Below are 27,128 nucleotides of genomic sequence, written 5' to 3'. Positions count from 1 at the left end.
GAAATTTATTTTAACCTTTTATAGGTGATTGTGGTGTTTAGTTTTAATATGACATATAGTTTAACATAACTGTTTCTTTATGCGTGTTTGCATATTTACATTTTGTATACTTATTTGTATTTGATTTATATTATTAAAAACCACCTTTGAATGCAAGCACAGACTTCATTTTTATTATAGTCACTCTGAAAGTACAGTACAAATTAGTGTTTTGTCCTCTTTAATATTTAGCATATTTTAACCCAATTTCCAATGTAAGAATTTATTTCCAGCAGAGCTTTAATTTTCTTTTGATTAATAAAACTTTTGACATTTACATATTTTAAACATAATATTGCAATTTTGTTTTCAAATTTAAGAACCGATTTTGTGTATGCTAATCATCGATAGTACCGGGTAAAGATTTTGTTCGTTGAATGACTAACAGAGGTGCAACTGAATCTAAGCTTAATTGATTATCTCTTCGTCATAAGAGTTCTGAGTAAAAGCTGACCAAAGATACTAGGCCTATAATTTTTACGTCAGACATGCGTTTCGTCTACATAACATACACTTGTGACGTTCAGATTAAAACAGTTGAAATACAAACTTTAAGAACCACAAATTTCGAAAAGTGCACAGCAAGTGTCAAATTTAATGGGGCATATAAGTTACACCTTGCCTCCTGCTATACTCATAATTATTTTGTGGAACAAATTATGAAATCAGTTTTCATACTGATAATAATTATTGTTTTTCTCGGTCGGATCTCTTTAAGAATGATTTCATCCAAAACTAAAAAATGAAATAGTTTCAGCCTTATATATATTTTTCATCATTTTAGCTCTCAAAACTGTATATTGCAAAGCAAATATAACTTAAATCAGATCACCTCAAAATGTTTTTCTCTTCGCTAAGGAAGTGCAACTTTCACTGAATGAACTCAACACCGAATAATTCGAGAATATTTCAAAATACGCTTTATCATTTAAATTCAACAATTAGTCTCCAAATTTATTTATTTATTACAGTTATCTGGAGATTACCAGTTCTAACAGTTGTCGCTGAAGGAGACTTAGATACAATAGACGCTATAGTTCAAGTTCTTGAAATTAATCTACCAATTCTATTGCTGAAAGGATCTGGGAAAGCAGCGGATTTTGTTGCCGGTTTTATAGAGGAGTAAGTCAATCCCTTTAATACTTAATTCTTAAAGTCTGCTGTTTTAGATGCCTTAACAGCATTTATACTTATTTGGTCTTCCAAACGTTTTATCTTGGTGGTACAAGATATAGGTTATCCATGAAACACGTCTTTGTGTTGAAAAAAAGTACACTATACATATACATTTTATTATTTTTTGTTTCCATCGGTTTTTAATAGTTTGTAACCCGGATTTGTTTTCTCTCAATCGATTTATGACTTTTGAACAGCGGTATATTACTGTTGCCTTTATTTATCAAAGAAGACGTGGTTTCTGTATCAAAAAGAAAAGTATTTCTAGCTTTTTTCAGTAACTGTGAGTACAAATTAGAATGTTATGCAGTTATATTTATACTTGTATATTTGTTGCATACCTGTTTTATTTATTTCAGTTCAGTTAAAGGATTATTGATATCTAATTGTTGCAGTGATCCGGAAAAAGTGCGGAGTTGAGTGCTGTTTAACACAGCCACATTTCTATATGTCACTTAAAATGTTTGTTCGTAGTCTTAGGTGCAGCTTTATATAACAGTCGTGGAAGGGAGGGTCAATTAAGTGTCTTATCAGCTGCTCCGTTTGTCTCCATGATAAAATCGAATATAAAGAGCAAGGATTTTTTTTCAGGGACTGAGCAAGCACCTGGTCATATATATATATATATATATTGCTAAGCAGAATAATTGATTAACTGACGGTACATTTGTTAAATGTTGGTATAAATAAATATCACTTGACGCAATTGTATTGCCTAATAAAAGGAGGTCTGAATGAGAATTTGTGCGATCAAAAATGTTTTTTCATTTTTTTTTACTTTTTGATTTATTATGATTTTCATAAAACAAAAACAGATCATATTTCTTGTGCATAACAATTGGTACCGTTTATGTTATCTCCTAAGACACGTCTCATGATATATCTAAATAGAAACTTTTGGACTAGAAAAAGAGCACCCAGGATGCGCCCTTGGTAGTATATAAAGGCTGAACTAGGATAGTCATAATCAAGATTGTCTAGGGACTATTCTATGATATTTTTACGGTCGATGTCAAATAATTCATAATTATTCTACGTTAAGATAATAAAATACTTATTTTACTTTAATATTAATACAAGGATTAAAGTATAGTACGAATAATAATTATTTATTTAATGAAATAAAAAGATAATAAATACAAAGAAGAGGAAAGCATCAAGAAAAATAGTTCATCATTAATAGTTTAATTACCTACCGAATTAGACTCGTTACCGGATTTGTAATAACATAAGCAGCACGACGGTTGCCACATGTGGAGCAGGATCTGCTCACCCTTCCGGTTCACCTGAGATCACCCCCAGTTTTTGGTGGGGTTCGTGTTGCTTAGTCTTTAGTTTTCTGTGTTGTGTCATCTGTACTATTATTTGTCTGTTTGTCTTTTTATTTTTGGCCATGGCGTTGTCAGTTTGTTTTCGATCTATGAGTTTGACTGTCCCTCTGGTATCTTTCGTCCCTCTTTTTTAATTGAATGAAATTTTCTAGTAAGATATTTATTATATCATAGTTATTTGATGTGTTTAGCCGTTTGTTATAGTTGTTAGCAATATGTAAAATTTTTGCCTGTAAAAAAATAAATCGAAACTCCCAGGAGAAATAAAATTAGATGTCAAAAAAATTTAGCAAGTAGTACATATGCTTATTTGCAGCGCAAAAAAAATCTTCCAGTTGCTCTTTCCGTAGCAAATTATAGGAACGACTCATAGTTACATGTATTGAACATTCTATAGCCGTTACGTGATTTCAGTTGTACAGGTTTCATATGTACGCTTTTCTTTCCCTTACACGATAATTTCTTTGGAAAATAGATTTAATAAAACATTTTCATTAGTTGCTGTTGACAGAAATTAAAGACTTATTTTCATATCGATATCAGTCGTATAAATCTAACTTAGCATGAAAAGACTTTGCGTCGGAAAACACATATCTTATCGATATCAACGTACAGAATTTCAGTAGCAGGAATGTGTTCCTGACACAAGAACTGTTTCAACAAATTTTTTTGGGACTTAAATCGACCCTAAGTTAAATTAACAGTTGCCATCATGAATTTGATGACCGATACGACGTGTCTCTGTCTCAACTCATTAGCTACATATTTCGCGATTAAAGATCTTCAGATATCAAGATATTCGTCCAATTTATAAATTTACCAATTGTGTCGCATTCCTTATTGCGACATTCTGACGAATTTGAACATTCGGTGCAATTGAGGCGGAATACACCAAAGGAATATCCAAACTCACGAAGCCATGAAAAAAATAAAGAAGAAAAACGATCAAAAGACATATAACAAACAGTCTTCTACAAAACAAAAAAACAAAAAAAAAACAAAAAACAAAACAACACGAACCCTACTTCTGTTCGGACTTTTGCTTTGCAGTCAATTCAGTGCTCTTCAATACCTTTTTTATAAAATTCATTATGTTGTTGTTTTGTACAGATAAATAACGTCTTCTGACCAGTCTCAACATACAATGAACAGATCTCAATTGACTGGAAGCGAATATTTAAACAGTTCTGAATTTACCACAGTGGATAAGTCTTAAAATTGACTGAAAGACTGAACATGACTTAATTATGTATTGTTCACTCTTTAAAGAGCTGTTGAGTTTAAAATGGCTGTTTCAAAATATGAGATCCAGATAATATATAATATAAACAAAAACGAAGACATGATCAAGATAACACGATGTCTTTGTAAAGGTAAAATGCGCTGTGGTTAAACAGTTAAACGTGCTCACAAAATATCCCCTTTTCATTCATCTATCTGAAGGACATGTCGAAAAAAATTAAATTAAAATCAAAAAAGAAATTATCTTGTACAGTAGCATAGGTTATAAACAGGATTACTTCATAAAGGAACATCTTAGGAAGAAAGAAAAGAAGTTAGCAGTATCCTTTAACTTTACTTTCCGCTATTTAGATGATGTTTTCTCACTAAATAATTCAGAATTTGGTGACTATGTTGAACGCATCTATCCCATCGAACTTGAGATAAAAGATACGACAAATACAGTCAAGTCTGCCTCATATCTTAAATTACATCTAGAAATTGACCATAAAGGTCGATTGAAAACAAAACTTTACGACAAAAGAGATGATTTCAGCTTCCCAATTGTGAACTTTCAATTTCTATGTAGCAACATTCCAGCAGCGTCTGCATACGGAATATATATCGCCCAATTGATACGATATTCAGGGGCTTGTATTTCCTATCATGATTTCCTTGAAAGAAGGTTGCTGCTCACAAGGGCGCTATTAAACCAAGAGTTCCAAATGGTGAAGTTGAAATCATCCCTTCGTAGGTTTTACGGACGCCATCAAGAGTTGGTTGGCCGTTATGGAATATCCGTTTCACAGATGATAGTAGATATGTTCCTAATATCTTAACTAAAATCCAGTCCCCTTTTCCCGAATGTGATCCACCGAATTTGACTTATTACCGGGTTTGTACTGACATGAGCAACACGACGGTTGTCACATGTGGATCAGGATCTGCTTACCCTTCCGGAGCACCTGAGATCACCCCCAGTTTTTGGTGGGGTTCGTGTTGCTTAGTCTTTAGTTTTCTATGTTGTGTTTTGTGTACTATTATTTGTCTGTTTAACAGTCTTTTTCTTTTTAGCCATAGCGTTGTCAGTTAATTTTCGACTTATGAGTTTGAATGTCCTTACTGGTATCTTTCGCCTCTCTTTTTTATGACTTGCACGAGGAAATCAAAGCAAAGACCGCCCACAATTTAGAAATCAGGATCACAATGTGCTCACTACAACAAGAAGCTAGTTTCTGTAGCCACAGTGGTTATTTGAATAATTTTGCTAAAGAAATACGAGCAAAAAGATAGAAATCACGTTCTTGACATGTTAATGGAGTCATAAGATTTAGTTGTCAGTATTTTAAACGCATAATATTAAGGCGGCAGTAATTTACTGATGTTACATATGCGTAATGTTTGTTTAACTTCATCATATCTATGATGTACATATCTCTATCTTATATCAGATACAGACACGATGGTGCTAGTTCAAAGAACAGTATTCATGAATATATTAAGGAAAAATCAGCAATATTGTTTGGAATAGTATCTCCAAGAGATAAAAGTCTCAACAAACTTAGAGAAAGGTTAAGTCGCATTCATAAATGCAAATGTTTGGTAAGTATCATATTGTTTGGGAGGCTTATGCAGCTGTTGAAATAAACAAATTCTGTTATCATTCTGAATACTAGATTACCAAATTAAATAAAAACAATTCAAATAACAATTTTGATTTTAGTTCTAATTCTTTTATGAAACTCATCCTTAGCTGTGTAAACAAAGCATTTGAATTTAAAACGAAGTTCAAAGACGTGTTAAACTATACTGACAAACATAATACTATACGAAGAAGACAAATGGTCTAAAAAAAGTTACAATCAACATTCATTATATCTAGGTGTGGATCAGTTGAAAATAAGCTAATGCGGTATCTAAATTTAATCAATATATAAATGTCTAACACTCTTATTTTTAGTGTAATAACAATTTTTGTTCTGTTCACACAGTATTTTGCTTGACAAACTAGCTTTTCATGCGTATATCTTTCCTGCTTTAGGTTGATGTCTGATGTTAATAATATTTGCAGTTAATCTTACAGTTGAAAACATACAGAAGATTTGTTATTTTGGTTAATGATAAGACTATATTTCTCCTCTCTCACTAAGTCCATCATATTAAAGAGTACGTTTTTGGTGCGTCCAAAACCTCTCTATATTTTCTACCTTGTGTGTTTCAGTTCCGGTAATAATTTTTAATTTGATTTTCAAAAGAATGCCCTGCTCGTAAGAGGCGCATTGTGATTTGTCAGTTTCATATATAATTACAGAAGATAATTCAATATCATGTTAAAATTTATTTCTGTTTCATCAGCATATTGCAGTAAACTTCGTCTGAAAGAAGAAGTTATGATAATACCACTTATTTGCCCCCTTGCATTTGCATTAAAAAAGTATCACGAATCTACCAAAGAACATCATTAGTTTGCTTTAAGACATCACATGATTAGTACAAAACCGAACACACTGCCAATTTTGTCTTTCATTTTTAGATATTAGCCAAGGCTTTACCCAAACGATTTTTTTTGGGATACAGGAATGTATTTTACCAAGATTTTAATGTGAATATAAAATATCGTTTTGGATACAACATTGGCTCATATCTATATTGTTCAAAAACTGTCTGTATTATGGCCATCGCGTGTTGAATTGTCATCTACGACATCTTTATGACACCATAGTGAAATCAAAGATAACACTTCTAAGATATAAATAGTCCCATATATATATACTTTTTAAAATATCAATAAAATACACATTATTTTGTAAGACTGGATAGTTTTACTAATTTTGCAATTTCAGGGGCTTAATAATGACAATCATTTTACCCTCTCTTTTAGCCAAACAATTTAAGATCTGAAATTTGTGTTAGCCAATTGTGTCTTCCTTAGCAGGTTACGACCCCATGATTCTGTGACATCGTGGAAAATCCGCCGGCTTTGTCATTCACAATCTAGACCACTAGGCCAACGAGGGTCCAAAAATATAGCTTTCGTTATTCATAAAATGCATTTTCTCGTATGATTTTATCCTTTGATGTAGATGGAATATATGTATATTTTTCAATTATATATATATAATAAGCAAGTTTAAAAGGGTACAACATCATCAAAAAAAAAACAACAAAAAAAACATGAACAAATGTTAAATATTTCGGATAACTAATATCCTTCATCATTGAGATGTCAAATGATTCTTATCTTGACATGTAGTAGTCAAACTGAAATAATAATCTTGATCGTTATACAAATTATCACGAATCAATACGCTGGTAAATTTTTTCAATATTGATGTTTGGGAGGAGGAATAAATTCCTTTAAACTGTGAAAGTCATGTACTGAAGCCCGAGTTACTGGAAACAAGTGATGGTAGGGACTCATTGTATGTTTTTTCATTAATGCCCTCTGGGGAAACTGTCCTTAAATTTCTTATCCAAAAACTTCCCGAGCAAGTCTGTCGGCCCTTGACCAACCCTCGTTGTGGTCTATAATAGTGATGGTAAGGTTTTTGAGATCAGCTTTGGCGTGCCCAGGAGATCTCAAATGACGACTTACGGGGAGGTCGGGCTTTTGTAGTGTATTGTATCATAATTATATGATCCATCGCCCCGTAAGATTTATCGTTGGCTATTATTCAGACATTTTATATTTATATATATTATTGTAATGGCCTATGTTAAGTACAGTTACGTTTTACTTCTTGACTGGTTTGTATATTCTGTGAATACACAGGATTCTGTCAGGATTATTTGGTACGTCTGTATGATCAGTATAAACCGGAAAGAGAGAGAGTGTATCATGGGATTACTGATTTCTGGTTGGCTTAAAACCAAACACCAATACCCCCCCCCCCCCCGTTTTGTCTTTTAGAAACTCCATCAATTTCATTCATATTGTCCAAAAAGATTAAATTTTAGTATACTGGGGTCCCCTGACTTCAGTGGACCCCTAAAAAGTGCGGAAAGCCAGCTCCTTGTGTCAGCAATCCCATCCCTCCTTACCCACTATGCGTGATGCCCCCTAGTGACAATAAAACAATATTTTAGTTTTTCTTTACATTCCCCTCCTCCCTGGTGGGTATTTAACTAAACTTATAACATTTAACATATTTACAGTTATGTACATTCTGCTATTCAATTTTTTTTATGTGCTCCTAAACCCTATACAGGGTTTGGGCATTGCTGGTGGTTGTTTCCAACAAAGCCCTGAGGGTGTCCCCGGTCACGAAGGTGAGCAGCCCTATTGCTACATCAGCAATATATTGGGGATGGCCGTGACTAGTATTGGGCACCCATGGAGGCCTAAAATAGGGGCATCACTTTCAAGCAATATGATTGACAGGGGGAGGGACGATACCATTTCCCCACAGTTCCCGGTCAAATTTATTCACTGCTGCCGTAAAGCCAAAGTAAGCATGCGGGAATGTAGCCCTCCATTGTTTAGCCTCCTGGACCACCCCCAGACCCCCTGCTGGCTGTCTACCCCATCCCTTACAGTGGTGAGACATTTCAGGTGTGCCTCCGCACTATGGCGGTCCTCAGGTGCCCCTCTGATGTGCAAAATTAGGGGAAACCTCTGGCCTTCCCTTGCACAGATTAAGGACACACCTTTACGTGCCTAGTTGCCTCTGAGATGGGTCCACCCCGACCTCCCCAACAGTCCTCACCCCTGGTGACCCCACCAACTGCTCCATGTGCCCAAATGTATTGTCATCTAGCTGTTGGGCTTTCTTGGGATGGATGCCGATAGCGGTCACCCAGTGTGATCCCTTTGGGGGATCCCTTAACGTCCTGACCGCTGGTCATGGTCCCGGATCGCAATGGACCATAACTCCTCCCACAAGGTCGACTGGGTGTCTAGGTGGGGAAGGCTCATCTCAACGAACCGTCGCCGGTCCGTCCTTACTGCCATCGTCAATTGCCTCCATCCCCGGTCCAGGTGAAAGTGTGCGTCAAATGCACTTGGTGGGGCCCAACTGCAAACGGCATGTCCAGCTACAACTTCTTCCCGGGGGGGGAGGGGGGGGGGGGTCTGAAGGAGACTTCAGAGGATCTTTAATAGGGCACCCCTGGATTGGACACCCTTGCAATGTGGGGAGGTTGCTCTCTCCACCTCAATCCCTCCTGTAGGCCTCTACTTTCGACTGTTTGTCGTAGCTGCCGTATGGGGGGGGGGGGGGGTCCTCTGCTCAGACATCCCCGTCTCCTGTCTTCTTGCGCCATATCGGGGGGTCCTCTGCTCAGACACCCCCGTCTTCTGTCTTCTTGCGCCATATCGGGGGGTCCTCTGCTCAAACACCCCGTCTCCTGTCTTCTTGTGCTTCCCGGCTTGGGGGTGGGGGGGGGGGGGTCCTCTGCTTTTGCACCCTTCTGAGTACTCTTTACAACCGGGCGGCCTCCTCTCTCATGCGATCCGTCTGTTTGACCATCCGCCTCTTTCTCTTCTGGGTTGTTTCTTTGGGTCTGCACCCCCTCCCCAGTGGAGGCGCGCTGTGAGCATCCCTGTCAGATGGAATGCTCAATAGGGTGCCCCTGGAAGTCGGGAATGCGGCCCTGGAGTGCTCCTGGAAGCGCAACATCGGCTCTCTCCTCAACTGGAGTCCCTAACAGATCCACCCCTATTCCCTGACTGGGCCCTATCCCGAGAGTTAAGGCTTCAATACCTGGGCCTCGGACTCTGCCAGCCCACCGCCCCTGAACCCATGCCACTCCTATCTTTTCTGACTCCTGGGATGGTGCCCCGTCATCCCCAAATGGGACAGTAGCTTCAACTGGTACCTTTTTTTCATCTGTTTGGTCCCCTTCCCCTACATGACCAATTATTCGAACATCTGGGTCCGGGGTATCTCTCTATCTCTCAACCACCACTCAGGGGACCCTATCTTGGTGTCGTCCTCTGGGGGGGTGGGGGGGGGGGGGTGGGGGGTTCGGTCCTCACCTCTCTTTGAGTCTGCAGCCCAGCTCCTCTCCGGGCTGCCTTCAGTACTTCCTTCACCACTTGACATTACTTCCTTCAAATTCAAAAATAAAACATTTTAAGGGCCAAACACACTGACATCTGGCCCAGCCATATACACATGACCATAATTTAACTAAATAATCATGAACAGTATAACTTAATGCCTCCATATATACAACAGCAACCCTAAATAATTATTATCAATATGTTAATGGTTAATGCCTCCCTATATACAACAGCACTTTATTCTGAACCCTTCCTACGGGCTGACCTCCGCAGTCCGGTTGGGTTCAGTCTAGCTTTTGGCGGGTCCAGTTTACTTTACGGGCCCCTACAACCCAAGCAGATGTAGTCCTGAGTCTCCCACTCCTCAGCTTCTTAAGGAGAAATTTCCACACACCTGCCATTGAACCACTCGCTGGACTCGTCACAAGAGATCATAAACTCGCCCGTATAAGGTCCTCTGCAAGTGCAGTACAGTGCCCCAGTATTTCCAGTCGGTACATCTGTTCCCCCACTTTCATCTGATAGAAGGGTTGGGAGCATGGGGTTTACCTGTACAGGATTTTGAATACCTGTTTGAGTAGAGGCTACAGTGTCATTAAGTTGTTTTGCTTGTGATACCCCTCCTTTCTGTAGCTCGACTATTGCGCGGTTGATCCGTGCCGGTAACTCCCTATCCTTGCACAGCTTTAGACGGTCATGAATGACTGTGGTGAGCGCCTTCTTTATTTTTACTTTATACAAGTAGGGAGATATCCTTTCCAGAATGACCCCGGGTCCCCACCACATAGGACTTATCTTCTTACATTTCCCTGGTACTGATGCAGTGTCTAACTTGTACACCAAATCCCCCTTATTGTACTGACGGGCTACTACTCTAAGGTCGTATGCTCTTTTTTACCTTAGCTGGGCTGTTTTTAAATTAGCCTGTTCAACTTCATGAGCTGACCTTATAGCCTCTTCTAAGCCACTTATATACCCCTGTAGGTCTGGGGGTCCCAAACAAGAGGGGGTCTGAACATCAATTCTGCAGGAAGATTGACTTCCCTGCCCAACATGAACCTATTAGCTGTGAACACTGTTGACCTGTTCACTGAAGCCCTAACTGTACCAGCTAATTGTGAAATGTGTAGGTCCCACGTTTTTCGGTTTGTCTCTACAAAACACCTGACTGAGGCGAGTAGGGTACGATTGAACCTCTCTACTTGGCCATTTGCAGAGAGACGGTATGGGATGGTTCGGGTTTTATGTATGTGGAGTAATTCTCATACAGACTGAAATAGCTGACTTTCGAAATTGCAACCTTGGTCTGTAAATATTTCATAGGGATACCCAAATCTACAGAAGAACTCATTAATCGCTGCCCTTGCTGTTACCTCCGCAGTTTGTGAGAGAGTGGGATACATTCGACCCATTTACTAAACTGGTCTACTATCATGAGTAGGTGCACATTTGCCCTGTCTGACTTGGGTAGGGGCCCACAAAATCCAAATGGACTCTTTCCATAGGGGATCCTGCCTGGTACATGGTCATAGGGCACCTGACCGTCTTGTTTGCCTTTTTACTCTGGTAACACGCAGTGCATCCTGCAACATAACCCTCGATATCTGTTCTCAACCCATGCCAATAATAAAACTGTTTTACTGGTTCGGTCCATGCCCTGGTGCCCTGCCGAGGGAATGTCATAACACAGTTCCATGATTTCCTTCCTCCACTCCTGGGGCACCAGCAACCTATTCCCCTTGCCTTCCTTTGCATGGTACATAACTATTCGTCCTTCATCTCTACCGAACCTCTCCCTGCCTGTCAAATAAAACTTTGCATGGGGCTACTCCTGAATAATTCACCTTCGGATGGCTGATAGGTTTTGTCATCTAACCAGTTCAATAGCCACTCGAAGTCTTGGTCCCTGCCCTGTCCTTCACGGATTTAGTCAACAGAGTACTTGCCTAGTACTACCCCAAGCCCTTCCTGCACCACCCTCACTGAGCATTCGGGATTGTCAGGGATTATCAACACATCACTACCTGAGATGGCGACAGTCACCCTAGATATGCAGGGGTCCAGTTCACTGTAGTCAATGCACCACCTGACCCCCGTCCCTTTTCCTCACTAATACAGGGGCAAAACACCACTCAGAAACCAAAGGCTGAATGACACCTGCCTCCAACATTTTTTTTTAGTGGGCCTCCTCCTCCCGATAAAGGGTTCTTCTCATTCGTTGCTTTATGGGAGGGTGTCCCCCTGTGCCAATCTGATGCTCATTTGCAGAAAAGTTCCCCAAATCAAACTCACTGGCTGCGAAAACATCCCCATACTCCCTGAGCAGAGACGCCAAGTCCTCTTGCTCCGGGGTTCCAAGTAGTACCTTGGGGCGATCAAAGAGTTCCCTGAGATGCTCTGGGACTCCCTGGTCAGACTCCTGTGGGCCTGTACCTTCCCCAGTGCCCACTACTCGTACTTTAGCTGGAACTTATATTTTGTCAACCTCTACTGCATGGGCAATTAATTCCCCTTGTCGCACTTGTACATGCCTATCTAAGGTGTTTATTAAGCACACTACTGGTTGGCGTCCTCCCGCATGTAAGGTACGAGGAACCAGTAGATCAGAATAGGTGCCTGCCTCAACAATGTTACTCGGCAGCTCACCGTTTACATGGCAGCTGATCTTCATCACTGAATTAGGCGGCACAGTGACTTTCTTGCGTAGTGTCACATTAGCAACTCTCGGGGCCTGCCCAACTTTACCCATAGTCATCGGTATGACCTCTTCCCCCACCCGCAGCTGTCCCTAAGACAGTCGATACAATGAGCTCTCAATAAATTGAACCCAAGTAGCATGTCGTCCCCACTGCTTTGGGCCTCCTCCTTGGGAGGGCTTGGATCTGAAGTGGAGTCCAAACTGTCCTGGGCTCCTCATAACTGGCCAGATTTACCTCAGCTTAGCCAGTCTCCTCAGAGGGGCTCAGATCTTCGTCCCTACCCCATAGGCCTTCAGGTGTTTCCCCCTCAACCTCACCCCAAGGGTCCCCCTGGTCAAGTGTAAGGACTGTCTGAAAAATAGGGTTTTCCAAGTTTATCTGCTCCCCCGAGTGGCCCTGTAAAGTACTTGACCGGAAGGACTCCTGCCAGGTTACCCGGGCATACAATAGCCCTACTAGGAGACCAGAAAACTCAAATTCCTCAGCCTGTGCCCTTGGTACATCTATCATGATTTGTACCTCCCAATGAGGCTTGACACTGCTGGATACCTAACTCAATAAGTGAATGTGCTGCTTACTCATCCGTCTCAACCCTTCTTCTACTATATCTCCACAAGCAAGCATGGTTGTGTAGTGGTAGGCCTGGGCAACCGCATTTTCCTCTACTAACGGCATACCAAAAGATCCAACATCGATGGTATGCCCCTGGTTTACCTTTATCTTCCACCAACCATTTCCCAGATCCCTCTCTAAAGTGAACCGATTGTCTACATTTGCCTCAACAAGGCGGGTGAGCCCCTTCAGGGTGCACCCTGATAGCCCTGGGTACCGGGCCAGGAGCTCAACAACATACACAAATACCCCAGGAAGTAACTTGTGTCCCAATTTATTGGCACCATGCCGTAGAACATATGACAGTGTTTTTGACAAATGACGGTCAAATCCCTGGCCTTGAGCGACCTCCCCCTCTGAATCGGAGGACGCTGTACCCTCAGCCTCTTATAGCCACTCAGGCTCTAAGAAACGGTCAAACCCTGTGTCTTGAGTAACCTCCCCTTCTGAATCTGAGGATGTTGCCCCATTAACCTGTAGGGCACTACCTCCTCCCCTGGGCATCCTGAATCCCCAAAACGATGCCCTAGGGTCACTTCCTCAACATTTGGTCCCGTATATAGCACATCCGATGAAACGTCCAACTCTATTTTCGGGGACTTACTCTGGCCTCTCTGGCCTCTGGAGCTGCCCCGTTTGAGTTTAACGGACTTGAATGTGCTTTATGAGCCAGGTCAGCAAAAGTTACTCTCTTCTTCCTTATCCGAAGATCTGGACAATCATTCCGAATGTCCCGGCTTATAGCAGTGGAAACACAGTCCTTCCTGCCCAGATTCCCTAGATTGGGACCTTCCCCTAAGTTTTGGGCAATCCCTTTTAAAATGGCCCCTCTCCACACAGTGGTAGCAATTTCCAGCTTTTGCCCGTCCGCCCGGTGAGGGGCTTCTTGCTACAGGGTGGGTAAGGAGTTTCTTGAATTGGTCCATTATGTCGTCAAGTTTTTTATGGACCTGACCAAATTTTTGTCAAACTTCCTATCCGTCTTTTCCGGCTCTGCCTTCCATGCACTGGCTTTGGCCCTCTCAGGGGCCATGGTAGCCCTTACATGGGGCACCGGATACTCTTGGTAGGCCTCAGGGTGGTCCTCATACTTGCCTGACCTCGCGCCTATTTAGCTTTCAATATATTGCCTGGGTGTTATGCTGAAATAACCTTATTTTGTCTACTGCCTTCTCAATACTGCGTGGTTGGAGGTTGGAGGCTTGCGCCTCCAACTCCTTGTTCTCAATGCCCTGGCAAAGCCGCGTTACGGCTTGCTCATACATATACTCATCAGGGAGGTTTCTAAATGCGCTGGTCGCCAAGGACAACACACAATCAGCCCAGTCCTCAAGGGACTCCTCAGGGGCTTGCCGGGCATTGTTGAACTAGACCCAGGCAGTCTCAAGGAGCGCCTTGAAACCAAACCGCTTGTGCAGTTTTTCAACTAGCTCCCTGTAACTCACCTCCGTGTCTTTTTCCGTAATGAGGGCATGGTTTTCACTTGCCTTCCCCTCAAGGCACCAGCACAGCTGATCTTTGCACTCTTGCGGGCCTCACTCACAAACCTCTGCATACCTTGAAAATTTCGTGAAAAAAACTTGCCAGTTGCCCTTCCCTTCATACTTTATATTCTTTAGGGCATTACTTACTTTCGAGGTGCTGCCTGAATTCCGTCGTGACCCACCTCGGATGTCGGGTCCCCTCGCACTTTCCCTAGGCCTATCCTCATTATATGCTACTCGGTAGGCCTGCTTGCCCATAGCTCCCCCTCGCGGTGACCTCTTGTTGGGGCACCGGTGTATACCCTTGATTACACATACCCTTGGGTTGCCTATCTACATAGGTACGGGCTGGGGTTTGCCTTGTGTTCTCGCCCCTATTGTCTTGCTACTTTCCATACCTACTACGGGGTGTCTCATACTGCCCCCCCCACCCCCCATATGTGTTGACCGGTTGGTGACGACCCCTGGCTTGTATTATAGTTTGCGTCAATAATTGGGATAATTAGATGTGCCCCCTTGGGTTAGGGCACTCTTGTCCCATGCACTGTATCCACTGGGCCAATATGGCTTGTACCCGGTGCTACTACTACCTCCGGAGTGAGGGGTGCTACCCTGCGTTGGGTCACTAGTGTTGTGGTGCCCAACTCTTTTTTCGCTGGCTGTTCCCCGTAGCCCCCGCTCCAATTAGCTGGGGTCTTAGGCCTAGCTCTAGCCTGCTCGGAATATGGACTATACTCAAGGAAGGCAGAGTCCATCTGGCTGGGCCCTCTCAAAGCCCAAGGACTTTGTCCCTGGTGCCATCCTTCTTGCTTAAATACGGACTGGCCATGCGTTTAGGATGGCGTGCCCTTGCCCTCCCCAATGTCCATTATTTGCTCACCAGTCTTAATACCTATACCTGGGAGCTGGAGCAACTCCTGGAAACTGCGGGTGTTTATGTTTACAATTGACATGATTTGTAAACTACAACAAATGATTACCCACAAAGTTTATTTATTCTAAAAAAATAAACAACAACAAACAAACAACACTCTTTTATTTAATTTATTTATTTAATAGCACAAATGCTTCTGGTAACCCGTTCTTCTGGTCTGCGGTTATCGGAACAAAACAAAACAAATATGAAGTCGACTGGTATCCTGTCCCTTCTGGGTCAAGTGTACCAGGCCACCTATCGTCTGAACAAACTACAAAAACAATCAAAGTACTGAAGTACTGAACATCGGATGACCACAAGTTCTTGAGGATGGTCAAAAGCACTTGTCTCAGAAAAGAACAACATATCTCTTAACCTGAAACTGAGGTTAATGTACAGAGATATATTTTTTTCTAGACAAGTGCGTGCGAGTATGATGAATAAATGACAGGAAATTCAACTTCACCGTAATAACTATTATATTGTAGTGATACAAATCAGTATACACTGATTTGTTGTTATATACTATATTAAAATAACAGTTACATATATATATGATTTGCATCCGTTTGTATATCATTCTATTCTACTGTTCTAATAATAGTGCAATGCAAGTGCATGGTGGACACTTTTCTGTAAAAATTCGATTTTTCTAAGATTGGATACGAGTAGGCATTCATATTTTCCCGCAAAAACAATTACAGAGTTACCGGTCCTGTCGCAAAACGTTCTTTGAGATATTCTTCCGCATGCTTTAACACAATTTTTCGGTACGTGTGCATTGATATTATCAATGATTTTTTACTTATATATATCTAACTACAAAACATTTTCACATTATTAATTTATGTTGTAAACAAAAATATTTTTATCAGTATTCAATGAAGAGATGTATTTATATCAAATGACAAGGAATGTTATTTTGCACTCGTTTATGTGCGCATATTTATCATGTTTATAGATCGGTTACAAACCCAAAACTAATTTACATAATGGAAATCTAGGCGATAGCAATACATCGGGATGACCTCAAGGTCATCGCGATGTAAAAATGATCTGCAAACAACAGGGGTTTTACCGCGCTGCAAAACCACTGAAGTGTTATGAAATAATATCTTCTGAAAAAATTACACAACAGCAGATCCCGAATGGTGAAGGCTTCCCCGAATCCCTTTCCACGGGAAGCCTAGTCCAAGCGAACGTCGCCTCAAATCTCAATTTAATCTCTGTATTGCTTATCATCCCGAAATCTAGAGCTCGCAGCGCCAATATTGTAATGACCTACGTTAAGTACACTTACGTTTTACTTCTTGACTGGTCTGTATATTCTGTGATTACACAGGATTCTCTCAGGATTGTTTGGTACGTCTGTATGATCAGTATAAACCGGAGAGAGAGAGAGAGTGTATCACGGGATTGCTGATTTCCGGTTGGGGTCTGGCGTAAAACCAAACACCAATACCACACTATATATACAGCTAATAATATGTTAGGAGACAGTTCACAGCTATAAGATACGGAACCAAATATGTAAATAAAGATAATCTAGATATTAAGTACCGAAATAGGCCAATTTTATACAAAGATAGATGCACAAACCAATAATAAACGAATGTTTACAAATAGTAAATCCAGAAACTAAAGCTATGAATTCCAGTAAAAATCAGGAGGGATATTAGTTGGTAGCACACGATTTTTCCTTCCAATTGCAGTAACTTCTAGTCATTTTAATTGAAACTTTCATGTTATTTGTTCGCTAGAGATATAGAAATCGCTGTCAATTTTTCGAGACTGCAATTGATAATATTTTTATATTTTTTGTTTATAAGATAACGATCCTTGATGTAAACAAGGAAACAAAACCAACTAATTTCACAGATTCGGTAACTACATCAATTATTCGCGGATGGTCACATATATCAAGAGATGGATTGTCAAATGGCGAACGTTGCAAATCTCCAGAAAGCTCAAAGTGTAAAGAAACTGAAGGTATTTTTGATAAAATGAACTTGAATAAAACAAAAATAAAACGCTTTTAATTGAAAAAAATTAAGGCTTATATCAGAATACTATTTTTAAGTTACACTCTTACTGGTTCACACTAAACGGACTTTATTAAAGGTAACTAAGCTTTATTGTAAGGTGTGAGCTTCTAACACAAACAAAACGCAAACAGAGCTAGATTTATTAGAAAGAACGACTGAAATCGATACTACTAGTATCTAAGTTTAAGGTTACCATCATAAATAATTGGCTTATACTATATGTATCGGTGTCTACAAAAACTCACTTGCGACATGTTTTTTTGTGATCTCAGATCTTTAGATACAGGTATAGTTGTCAGGTCTGTACCAATTGTGTCCTTTTTCCAATTGTGACATTGTGACTAAGTGTGGATTTGCATGGCGGCTGATAGTTGCTTACCCTGTCGTCGCACCCGATCTCGCTCCTTTTGAAATTCAATCGATTGATTCCCTCAGTTTTTATTTGTTACGTTGATTTGTCTCTTCCTAATCAATTTACGATATTAAAAATATTATCGACTGGATTTAGCCTTCTGCGAAATTAGAATTCTCTAGTCTTTCAGATTTATAAATATACAAGAATTGAACCATCACAGTATCCTCGCTAAAACGACATAACGAGAAACAATCTACCATCAATAACATGGAAATTTTGGCGATTCAAACAGAGCGATGAGTTAAAGACTTTCCTTTAGAATAAAATGCAAACACATCTGAAGGGGACAATACTTAGTCATAAGTTAAATAAGAACAGACATATTCTCTGACAAAAAATAAATAAACCAACGGTTCACAAAACATCATACAGGATATAATGATTATGCAAACTTAAACACACAAAAACCGCGAAAAAAGTCAGGTTTTGTTCTCAAGATGGATACTAATACACATAGTATCAATTATGATAGGTGTCATTCTTTGTATAATCAAGTTGAACAAATTGGTTTAATGTATTCTAAGTCTTGTAACCTGAATACTTGTGTATAGGACGCAACACTCGGGTATTACCTGCAGTTGTTCAGAACCACATGATAATATTAAGAACTCCGGTATTCCTGTAGTTGTTCAGAACTTCGTGATAATATTGAGAACAAGGGTATTCCTGCAGTTTCCGCATACTTTTTGTTTATTTCTGTTAAATCAATGTTCCACGCTCATTTCACCGATTTTGTACGAGCAATTCACATCTTTATAATTGCTAAACTCGTTTGAAATGTTTGCATGGAACCTCCAACATGATACGACAATACCGAACAACTTTTAAGTTCAATTATTGATGCAATTTCCAAATTTTCAGAGAGTCAGGATAGTAACCAGCTAGATGAGAGTACTCGGGATCTTCCTAGGCAAACAAACGAAACTAAAACAGTGACAGAAAATGCCCTAAAAACATCTACTGTTCCAATGAAAACAGGAGCATTTATGGAAAAATATCAGGCTACTTTGAGTCCTGCATCGTTACCACTATTTTATTATATTGCATATCAGACTATTCAGGATATGAATACTACAAACAAAACACAGGTATAATTATAAATTAAATAATATGCAAACATAAACCCCATAAAATAGGGTTTTCAAATACATCACGTATTCAATTAAATAGATATTGCTTGGCCTAGTATGAAAGTTTAAGGTCGTAAGGATGAACACTATTTGTGCATTATTATGTTTAATGAAAGTCACTAAATTAAACTTAAGTATTGAAACGTTTATATTGCGTTTAAAATTAACGGTAGTATTGTCTTGTAGCAAAAAGTGTCCATTTTCATTAGAACGCATGGAATGGTGCAGTGAAATGAACTACATTTCCTCCAAATCAAAGGGTAAAATGCCTTGATTGTGATACAAACTTTCTTGTACGAAATTAACCATGCAGATTTTCAAATGTGTGCTGAAGCCCATCTCCAGGTGCGGGATTGTCTCGTTGCGTTGAAGACCCATTGGTGGCCTTGGGCTGTTTTCTGCTCTTTGGTCGGGTTGTTGTCTCTTTGACACATTTCCAGTTATCATTCTCAATTCTAATTGAATTTATTAAAAGTCATACCTGCTTCCAAGTCGTTTTTTGTTCTTCGGAATATATCCGTGATCATCTATGACAAAGATATTTTATAACGGTCAATCGACTCGTAATGACGTCTTTACATCTTATGAGGACATAGGTTCAATAACTTCTTAGCTTGTAAGATCAACCATCTATTCAGAAAATCATGATAGGAACCGCAAGCTCTAAAATTTCATTTCAACTGAGAGATACATACTCCATTTGGAGGCGCTGCTGGAATATTAGTACATAGAAAGTTCACAATTGAAAAGCTGAAGTGATCTTTTCTGTTTTGTTCTTAACCGACTCTCAATCTAGGGGCATTTTTACCGAAAAGATGACAAATGATGAAACTCATTATTAAAATGAAAAACAACATTGTATTAATTTTATGTGTGATTTACCTTCATCACGAACGCTCAAAGCCGAATATTTCAAAGCCAAGAATGTTTTTGGACCGAAAGTTGATGAGCTATCATATGTCACAAAATGAGTCGTAAAGTAGCTTTAAATAGCAATTTTGACAATTTTTTTGCAAAACTTGAGCAGTAAACCAGTTAAACTTACGCAAAAAAACCTACCCTTCGCCTAACTAGACCACACTTGGTAAAATTAAAACCTACACTTAAAAGGAGCAAAGTGTACGATTTTCTTTCCCTACTGTTAATTTTCCTTTTTTTTGACGGTGATGTTCCTTTGGAGGCAGCAGTCCTTTTGTGGCAGTTGCTGTTTTTCAAGACATATCATTTGCATCGACTAATATTTTTTTAAAATGTATCAGTTGCGCCAATTAACGAAAAATCATTTGCGCAAATTTACCTGTGCTGATATTTATCGTACATGATAATTCTTATTAAAAGATGGTACTATAAAAGGACAATTTATGGAATTAGGGACTATCGTTGCGAGATATGCCAAAATGATTAGAAAGTAGAAGCTTTTGCTGACTATGCATTAATCACATATATTGATGAATATGCTTTGTTTCCACTCTACGTATGGACTGAAGCTCAATCAATCTGGAAACGCACTAATAATGGACCAGGGGCGTTTCATAAGCACTACAATAAAATAGTTTTTTTTGGTCTCATCCATCTGTGTTTGTATTTTTTAACAATGTCGCAAATTTTCAAGCCGCTTTTACATTTTATTGCGCAAGGATAACTCAAAAAGGAAAAGTTTGACGTTATAAGAAAAAAAAAATAACAAAAAAAAAAAAAATCCAAAAAACAGAATCATGCAAAAGTAAAAATCTGTCGTAGAGATTATGTTTGTTTTTCAAATTACAAATTTCAGCCTAATTGATAATTTAATTATGTTGGTTGACTGTAAATAGTATTATGTTTTGTTTGCATAGTTTTAAACAAGTTTCAATAAACCACTCCAAACTACTTTTAACTCAATCAATTTCAAATGCCGGTTCATTGCTTTTTATTAAAATACATTGCGGCAATCGTATACTATAATATTGGCGCATATGATACTAGGCGTTTTGAAAACTAGTGGCGCAAACGTTGCATTGGCGCACATGAGTTGTGGTGCAAAAGGACGCATTATTGGCGCAAACAGATGTCTCCCCCTTTGGCACCGACTTACGCTATTGATTTATCCCTAATTGTTCGCTATAACCGTGTCTGTAGAGAGGTTTTGATTTCAATGAGCGTAATCTATGTACTACTGGTAAAATTATCAGGGGTTTCTTTACCACAAATTACTTATAACCTTTGCTAAATTCTGCCATAGATATACAAATTTGGTTTGTAAGTAAGGTTGTAGATGTAGAAAACTTATGTCAAACGGAATAGCACATCCTAATTTTTACGGTGATGTTGTTACCGAGCCAGAAAATTTAGATACGATCAGGGTAAACTTATCAATTCTTAAAATAAACTTATTCTGAAAGGTTATCAATTCTAAATCCATTGGATGTTGGATGTGCACTGATTGATATTTTAGTCTTAGATACATGCTTTTGAATAAGCGGTTATTGGCTTTGAACTAGTTGTCAGTAACTGCGAGAACTCTCAGATCTGTACTTTGTGTCTTTTTTTGTTTGTAGGAATGTATTAATACCCTACCACGTCCGGCCTGTGTTTTTGTTATATATCTTTCTGCTTTGTATTAATCTGATGAGTTAAGCCCCTTTCAAAAATGTTTATAGTGTGTTCGTATATTGTACTGTTATAACACTGTTCCAGGTTAGGGGAGGGTTGGCGCCTTCAAACATGTTTAACCCCGCGACATTCTATATGTGCCTGTCCCAAGTCCAGAGCATGTAGTTCATTGGTTGTCTTTTGTTCATGTCTGTCATATTTGTTTTTCGTAAATTGTTTTGTTAAAAATAATTCTATTAGTTTTCTTATTTTGATTGTTTCACATTTATAGCGGACTTTTCTGTAATGGTTTTACTCATTGTTGAAGGCGAACGGTTGCCTATAATTGCTCACATTCACTTAATTTGAACTTTGATGTATAGTTGTCTCATTGGCAATCATACCACATCTAATTTTATATTACCAACAGGATGGTAAGTAGCTTGAAAAATAAAATGAAAAACGGCACATAAGTTTAAAAGCAGGATTTAAATGTGAATATTACTACAGGCCAAGGAAGTTAGCTAAAGTAGCTACATATAATTTTTGGATACTGTCGCTCAAGAAAAAAGAAATCAGAAACAACGCTCCATCAGTGAAAAAGGTTTTTAAAACTTAAATCTCACCATGATGAAGTGTTTGTCTATTTGTTCATTTTTCTCTTTTTCAACAGAATTTTAAGATCCTTTTAAAAGAAGCGATTATTGCTGATAGACATGAATATGTGTCTGTTTTGTTGGAAGGGGATAAGGTTCTAGTAGGTTCCAATCAAGTTTCGGATATATATCAGGTATGTAAACAAGAATATTTTAAACTTGACCAATCTTATAATAAAATGATTGAACAAAGAATAAGTAAGTTCCCATGTTCAATCATTAATTGTTGACATTTACATACTTTCCATGCACTTATCTTGCTTTCAATTATGATCTGTTCAGAATTTATTTTAGGCTGTTAAAAAACAAAAATTTAGCTGTTCCAAAGCATAAAACTGAATTGTCTAAATAGTATACGCAGAAATTTGCCACAGTAATAATATATGAAAAATAATCGGAACTCTAAACAAGACGTTTCGTGTTATATTCTTCCATGTCTAATAATGTAAAAAAGTAAAATGGCTGTATATATATTTCCCAATTCAAAGTAAAACAAACTATGACATGCTTTTAAATCAGATGATTTAAACTTATAACAGTGTCGTCTTCAGATATAACACATTTAGAAGTTTTACCTATTATCACAAACAATATAAACGTTTTTGTCGAGACACTGAAAGTTTTTTTTTCGAAAATCAACCTTTTGACATTCATTTTCAACATGAAATGTAATTATGTCTAATATGATATGATCAAATCAGTCCAAATACGGATACACCTGTATATGTACAAGTATTACTGGATGCAATTTTAACTGAGATGTTATTTGCTGGCTGTTTCTGTTATAACACTATTTTAACGTTCATCTTATTTTTTTTAGCTTGATTACTTGCGATAAAAAGTCAACCTTTGTGTTGACTAAAATCAATATAATGAAATAAATGGTTCCTAACATCTTAAATACTTCATTTTAAGAAAACACTTCTTCAAAATGGAATGGCAGCCGCTAAGACTGATTTTCAAGGCGTATTCAAGGTAAGTGCATGATCATGAAATTCTTAAAGATAGAAAGATTTAAGAGTCATTGTTTAATTGTTCATCAAAGGATGTCTCTCTTGTAATTTGTTTAGGCCCTAACAAAATTCACCGTTCGTGAGGCGTTTAAACTTTTTTTTGCAGTTGTTATTCTTCATGTAATTTGTCCTGCGTGTACATTGTTGGAAATATCTTTTCTTTCCGCCTATAACGTGAGTGTACCCAAATTGCACCTATTTTGACAGTTTTTTCACCTACGTTTATTTATAATCCAGACAAAAGTTTCCATTCTGTGTTTATTATGTAAATGAATCCTTACTTACTATATAATATCGTTCCACTAATTTAATTTTGAATCCGAATTGAATCATAGAAAAATGAGTTTGAACCGACCTCTAAACGATCCATGATTCTGTAATATTGCATCCATGCTTAATTTCACATCCTTAAAAATCGAATAACAGATGTTTTGTTTTATTTCTTAAAATATTTAGAACACTTTGACATTAGTCCATGCTTACTTTTCATTTTTTTAAGAAATGGATGCTCGTAATATATTTTATTTGCTCATTTTTTAAAAGATAACCTTTTTGTGGACGTCGCATGGAGGCGTTTCCGAAGTTTTTACTTTTTCCAGTGAATACTTCATCTGTTGATATATACTGTGAACGTTTTGTGAATATTTAAATATATCAACCTGTTTTAAAGACGTGCATTATGTCAAATAATAATAAATATAAGTTGTTTAGTCTATAAGAAAACTTGTGAGATTTTCGCTGCTATTTTTGCTAAATGTGAATGTGTGCAATTTGGGTACTCGGTGCAATTTGGGTACTGTGACGTTATATTTATTGAAAATCCTATGCAGTATTTCCGAATTATTTGCCCTGTTCATTTTTCCCTTCCAAGTTATTTTACAAATATCTACATGTGTCCTCTTGTTGACTTAATAATGTGGAAATGTTTTTGCATTTAACGATGAAATTGTCGGACAAAATATTACAGTATTTGTTAGATAACGTTGCCAATGTCAATCTGTTGATATTACTCGGCATTTGTTTTCGTCAATTCTCATTTGTAGCGTGATCGGCAGATGTTTGAATATTTGGTGTTAAATTTAATCACAACTGTATTAATGCAGGAACCGGAACGAGTTACAACTTGACATATTGTATTGACATTGGATTGTTATTTAAGGCTGTATGCTGCCCTTTAGATGTCTTTTGGTACATTTTTGTTGTAATCTCAAAGTCGTTTAACAAATATCTCTATTTAGTGATATCTAGAAAACAAATTCTGTTTTACCCGATGATGGGAGCTATATTGAAATTGCTCTAAGGTATCAATAGAAATAAGAAGATGTGGTATGAGTGCCAATGAGACAACTATCCATCCAAGTCACAATGTGTAAAAGATAAACAATTATAGGTCAAAGTACGGCCTTCAACACGGATCCTTGGCTCACACCGAACAGCAAGCTATAAATGACCCTTAAAATGACTAGTGTAAAACAATTCAAACAGGAAAACCAGCGATCTAATCTATATAAAGACGAGAAACAAACGAGAAGCACTTATGAACCACATCAACAAACGACAACCACTGAACAACAGGTTCCAGACTTAGGACAACTCTGTTTGTGATTTAATTTTTTTTCCATGAGCTGAAAATCAATATAACTACAGATGCAACATCCTTCTGCTTTTAAGTTGTCCAGTTTTTATTCAACATCAATATGATTATAATCCTACATCCAGATAATAGGCTAGTGTTGACCAAGCATAATATGTTTTAGTTCCTTTATTCAACTTCTTTATTTTTCGAGACGTTATAATTAGACGACAAGAAGTTTGCCAGAGGCAATAATTGATTATAATTTGTCAATTTTCTTCTATGAAATTTATGAGATCAAATCGTATTACATCTTAAATGAATAACTTGTTAGAGACTGTCTCTAGTTAATCCTTATTTGGTAGTTATAGAGTAAAATGTCGACTTAGAAGGCTTATTGGTTCCACTGAAAACTTTTGTGTATTACATGCATTTTATTATCTTAATACTGTTCAAGTATCAACATATATTATTAATAGGAAAACGAGATAACTAAAGGATTAACGTGAATGTGTTCAACTCAAGGATTTTTATTTATATTTAATTTTTGGAAGCATGTCTACCAAAGAAAATTATTGATTGTTATTAATCCTCCTTTGAGAGTAACAGTCTAGATGCTTTGAACTTTACAGAAGTTATGATTGGGAGAACCTGCATCAAACTTTCATTGTTGATTTACAATTCCACACTGAAAATACAAGTTCATATCCCCATCACATCCTTAACTCCTTCGTCCTGAAATAATACCAAAGGGACATTCAAAACTCATAAGTAATTAAAAAGGCAATGGCAAAAAAAACAAAAAAAAAAACACAAAAAACACAAAAAAAAAAAAAAAAACCGCAAAACGGCGAAACGGCGAAACGACTAACAGTAGTCTGCAACTGCTGAATAAAAAATGGTATCATTAATGTTGTTACTACAAAACACTACACAGAAAACTAAAGATTGAGCACTACATACCCAAACAGAGACAGGAGTGATCTCAACTGCTCTAATTGTGTTAGCGGAATCGGTTTGACATGTAGCACCCATCGTGTTGCTCATGAAAATGTTCTCTGAACTATTACCATAATATACCATCATGAATTTCTTCTTTGGGTTTCCCATGTGAAATCCTACACTTTACTATAGCTTTATCGAGGAATGTCTAAATTGTATCAAGAACCCCTCAATTCAGAATCAGCATTTCTTGGACTGTTCTCAGAATGTTAACCGAATATTACCATTGTGGTCTTTTTTATTACTTGATCTGAGTTATTGTTACAGTTGGGATTTTCCTTATATATCTTTACTCACAATAAATCTAGCTTTGCGAAAAATGATGTACATTTTCTGCACGTAGTTTCACAGCATTATTCGAGCTTTTGAAAAATACAAACAATATTGAAATGCCATGTATAAATCTGACAAAATATGAAAAATTCCCAGAAATAGCCTTGATTGCAACTTGACTTTCAGAAACAGCGTGATTATGGAACCCTCAACGGAGTTGGGGTGACGTATTCTTATTCTACGTTTCTTTTTTTCTTATTTTTGTTCTTCCACTTTTTTTTGTCCAGCTTATATCTCGGAATTTTATGAACCAATGTTAATGGAACTATACAATATTGTTAACCAGCATGTGCAGATTTGCAATCGGGGTATGGCATTTTCAAGATGGCCGCCGTTACCATGGAAACAGCAAAAATGTCCGAAAAATCAATATGCTCCAAAGTAAATGAAACTTAACACAAATATTGACTGGCATACGCAGATGTCCCGTTTAACTTTGGAATTTCCAAAATGGCCGTTGTTACCATAGAAACAGCAAAATTTCAAAAAATTCAAAATGCTCCAAACTAATTAAAACTTTACAAAAATGATAATTAGCATGTGTAGATGTGCTCTTTGACTTTGGAATTTTCAAAATGGCTGCTGTTACCCTGGCAATGGGGGAAGGGTGCCATCCGTTATTGCTAGCAATTAAAAATCTAGTTTTAATTAAGAGATAACTGTATTGTATTTGAAGCTTTGCGGACGTCCATCGGTAGTTTTACTGTCGCAAATTTAGTTTACCTGGCGACGTGTAGCGGAGACAGGTAAACGGGTATTTGCGACAGTAAAACTACCGATGGACGTCCGCAAAGCTTCAAATACAATACAGTTATCTCTATTCTAATGCAAAACAAGTACATAATTCAATTTCAATCATTATTTCAGTGTAAAATTCTCATTAAAGAAAATTCCGCGAAAAGATGTTA

At 38.0% G+C, this 27,128-nt stretch overlaps 1 protein-coding gene across 2 annotated transcripts in view; it reads left to right on the top strand.

Moving 5' to 3' along the window:
• The window catches only part of LOC127734357 (uncharacterized), a 103,445-nt gene that overhangs the window by 25,280 nt on the left and 51,037 nt on the right, over positions 1–27,128 (top strand). For both annotated transcript variants that reach the window (XM_052244194.1, XM_052244193.1), the window contains exons 6-11: positions 1,011–1,161; positions 5,219–5,369; positions 17,312–17,471; positions 18,804–19,030; positions 22,317–22,433; positions 23,215–23,274. In XM_052244194.1, the coding sequence (XP_052100154.1) occupies positions 1,011–1,161; positions 5,219–5,369; positions 17,312–17,471; positions 18,804–19,030; positions 22,317–22,433; positions 23,215–23,274 (866 nt within the window). The remainder of the gene's footprint in view (positions 1–1,010; positions 1,162–5,218; positions 5,370–17,311; positions 17,472–18,803; positions 19,031–22,316; positions 22,434–23,214; positions 23,275–27,128) is intronic.

The sequence above is a fragment of the Mytilus californianus genome, unplaced genomic scaffold (genome assembly GCF_021869535.1).
Source record: "Mytilus californianus isolate M0D057914Y unplaced genomic scaffold, xbMytCali1.0.p SCAF_3, whole genome shotgun sequence".
Taxonomy (NCBI): domain Eukaryota; kingdom Metazoa; phylum Mollusca; class Bivalvia; order Mytilida; family Mytilidae; genus Mytilus; species Mytilus californianus.
This window is presented reverse-complemented; position numbering and strand designations above follow the sequence as displayed.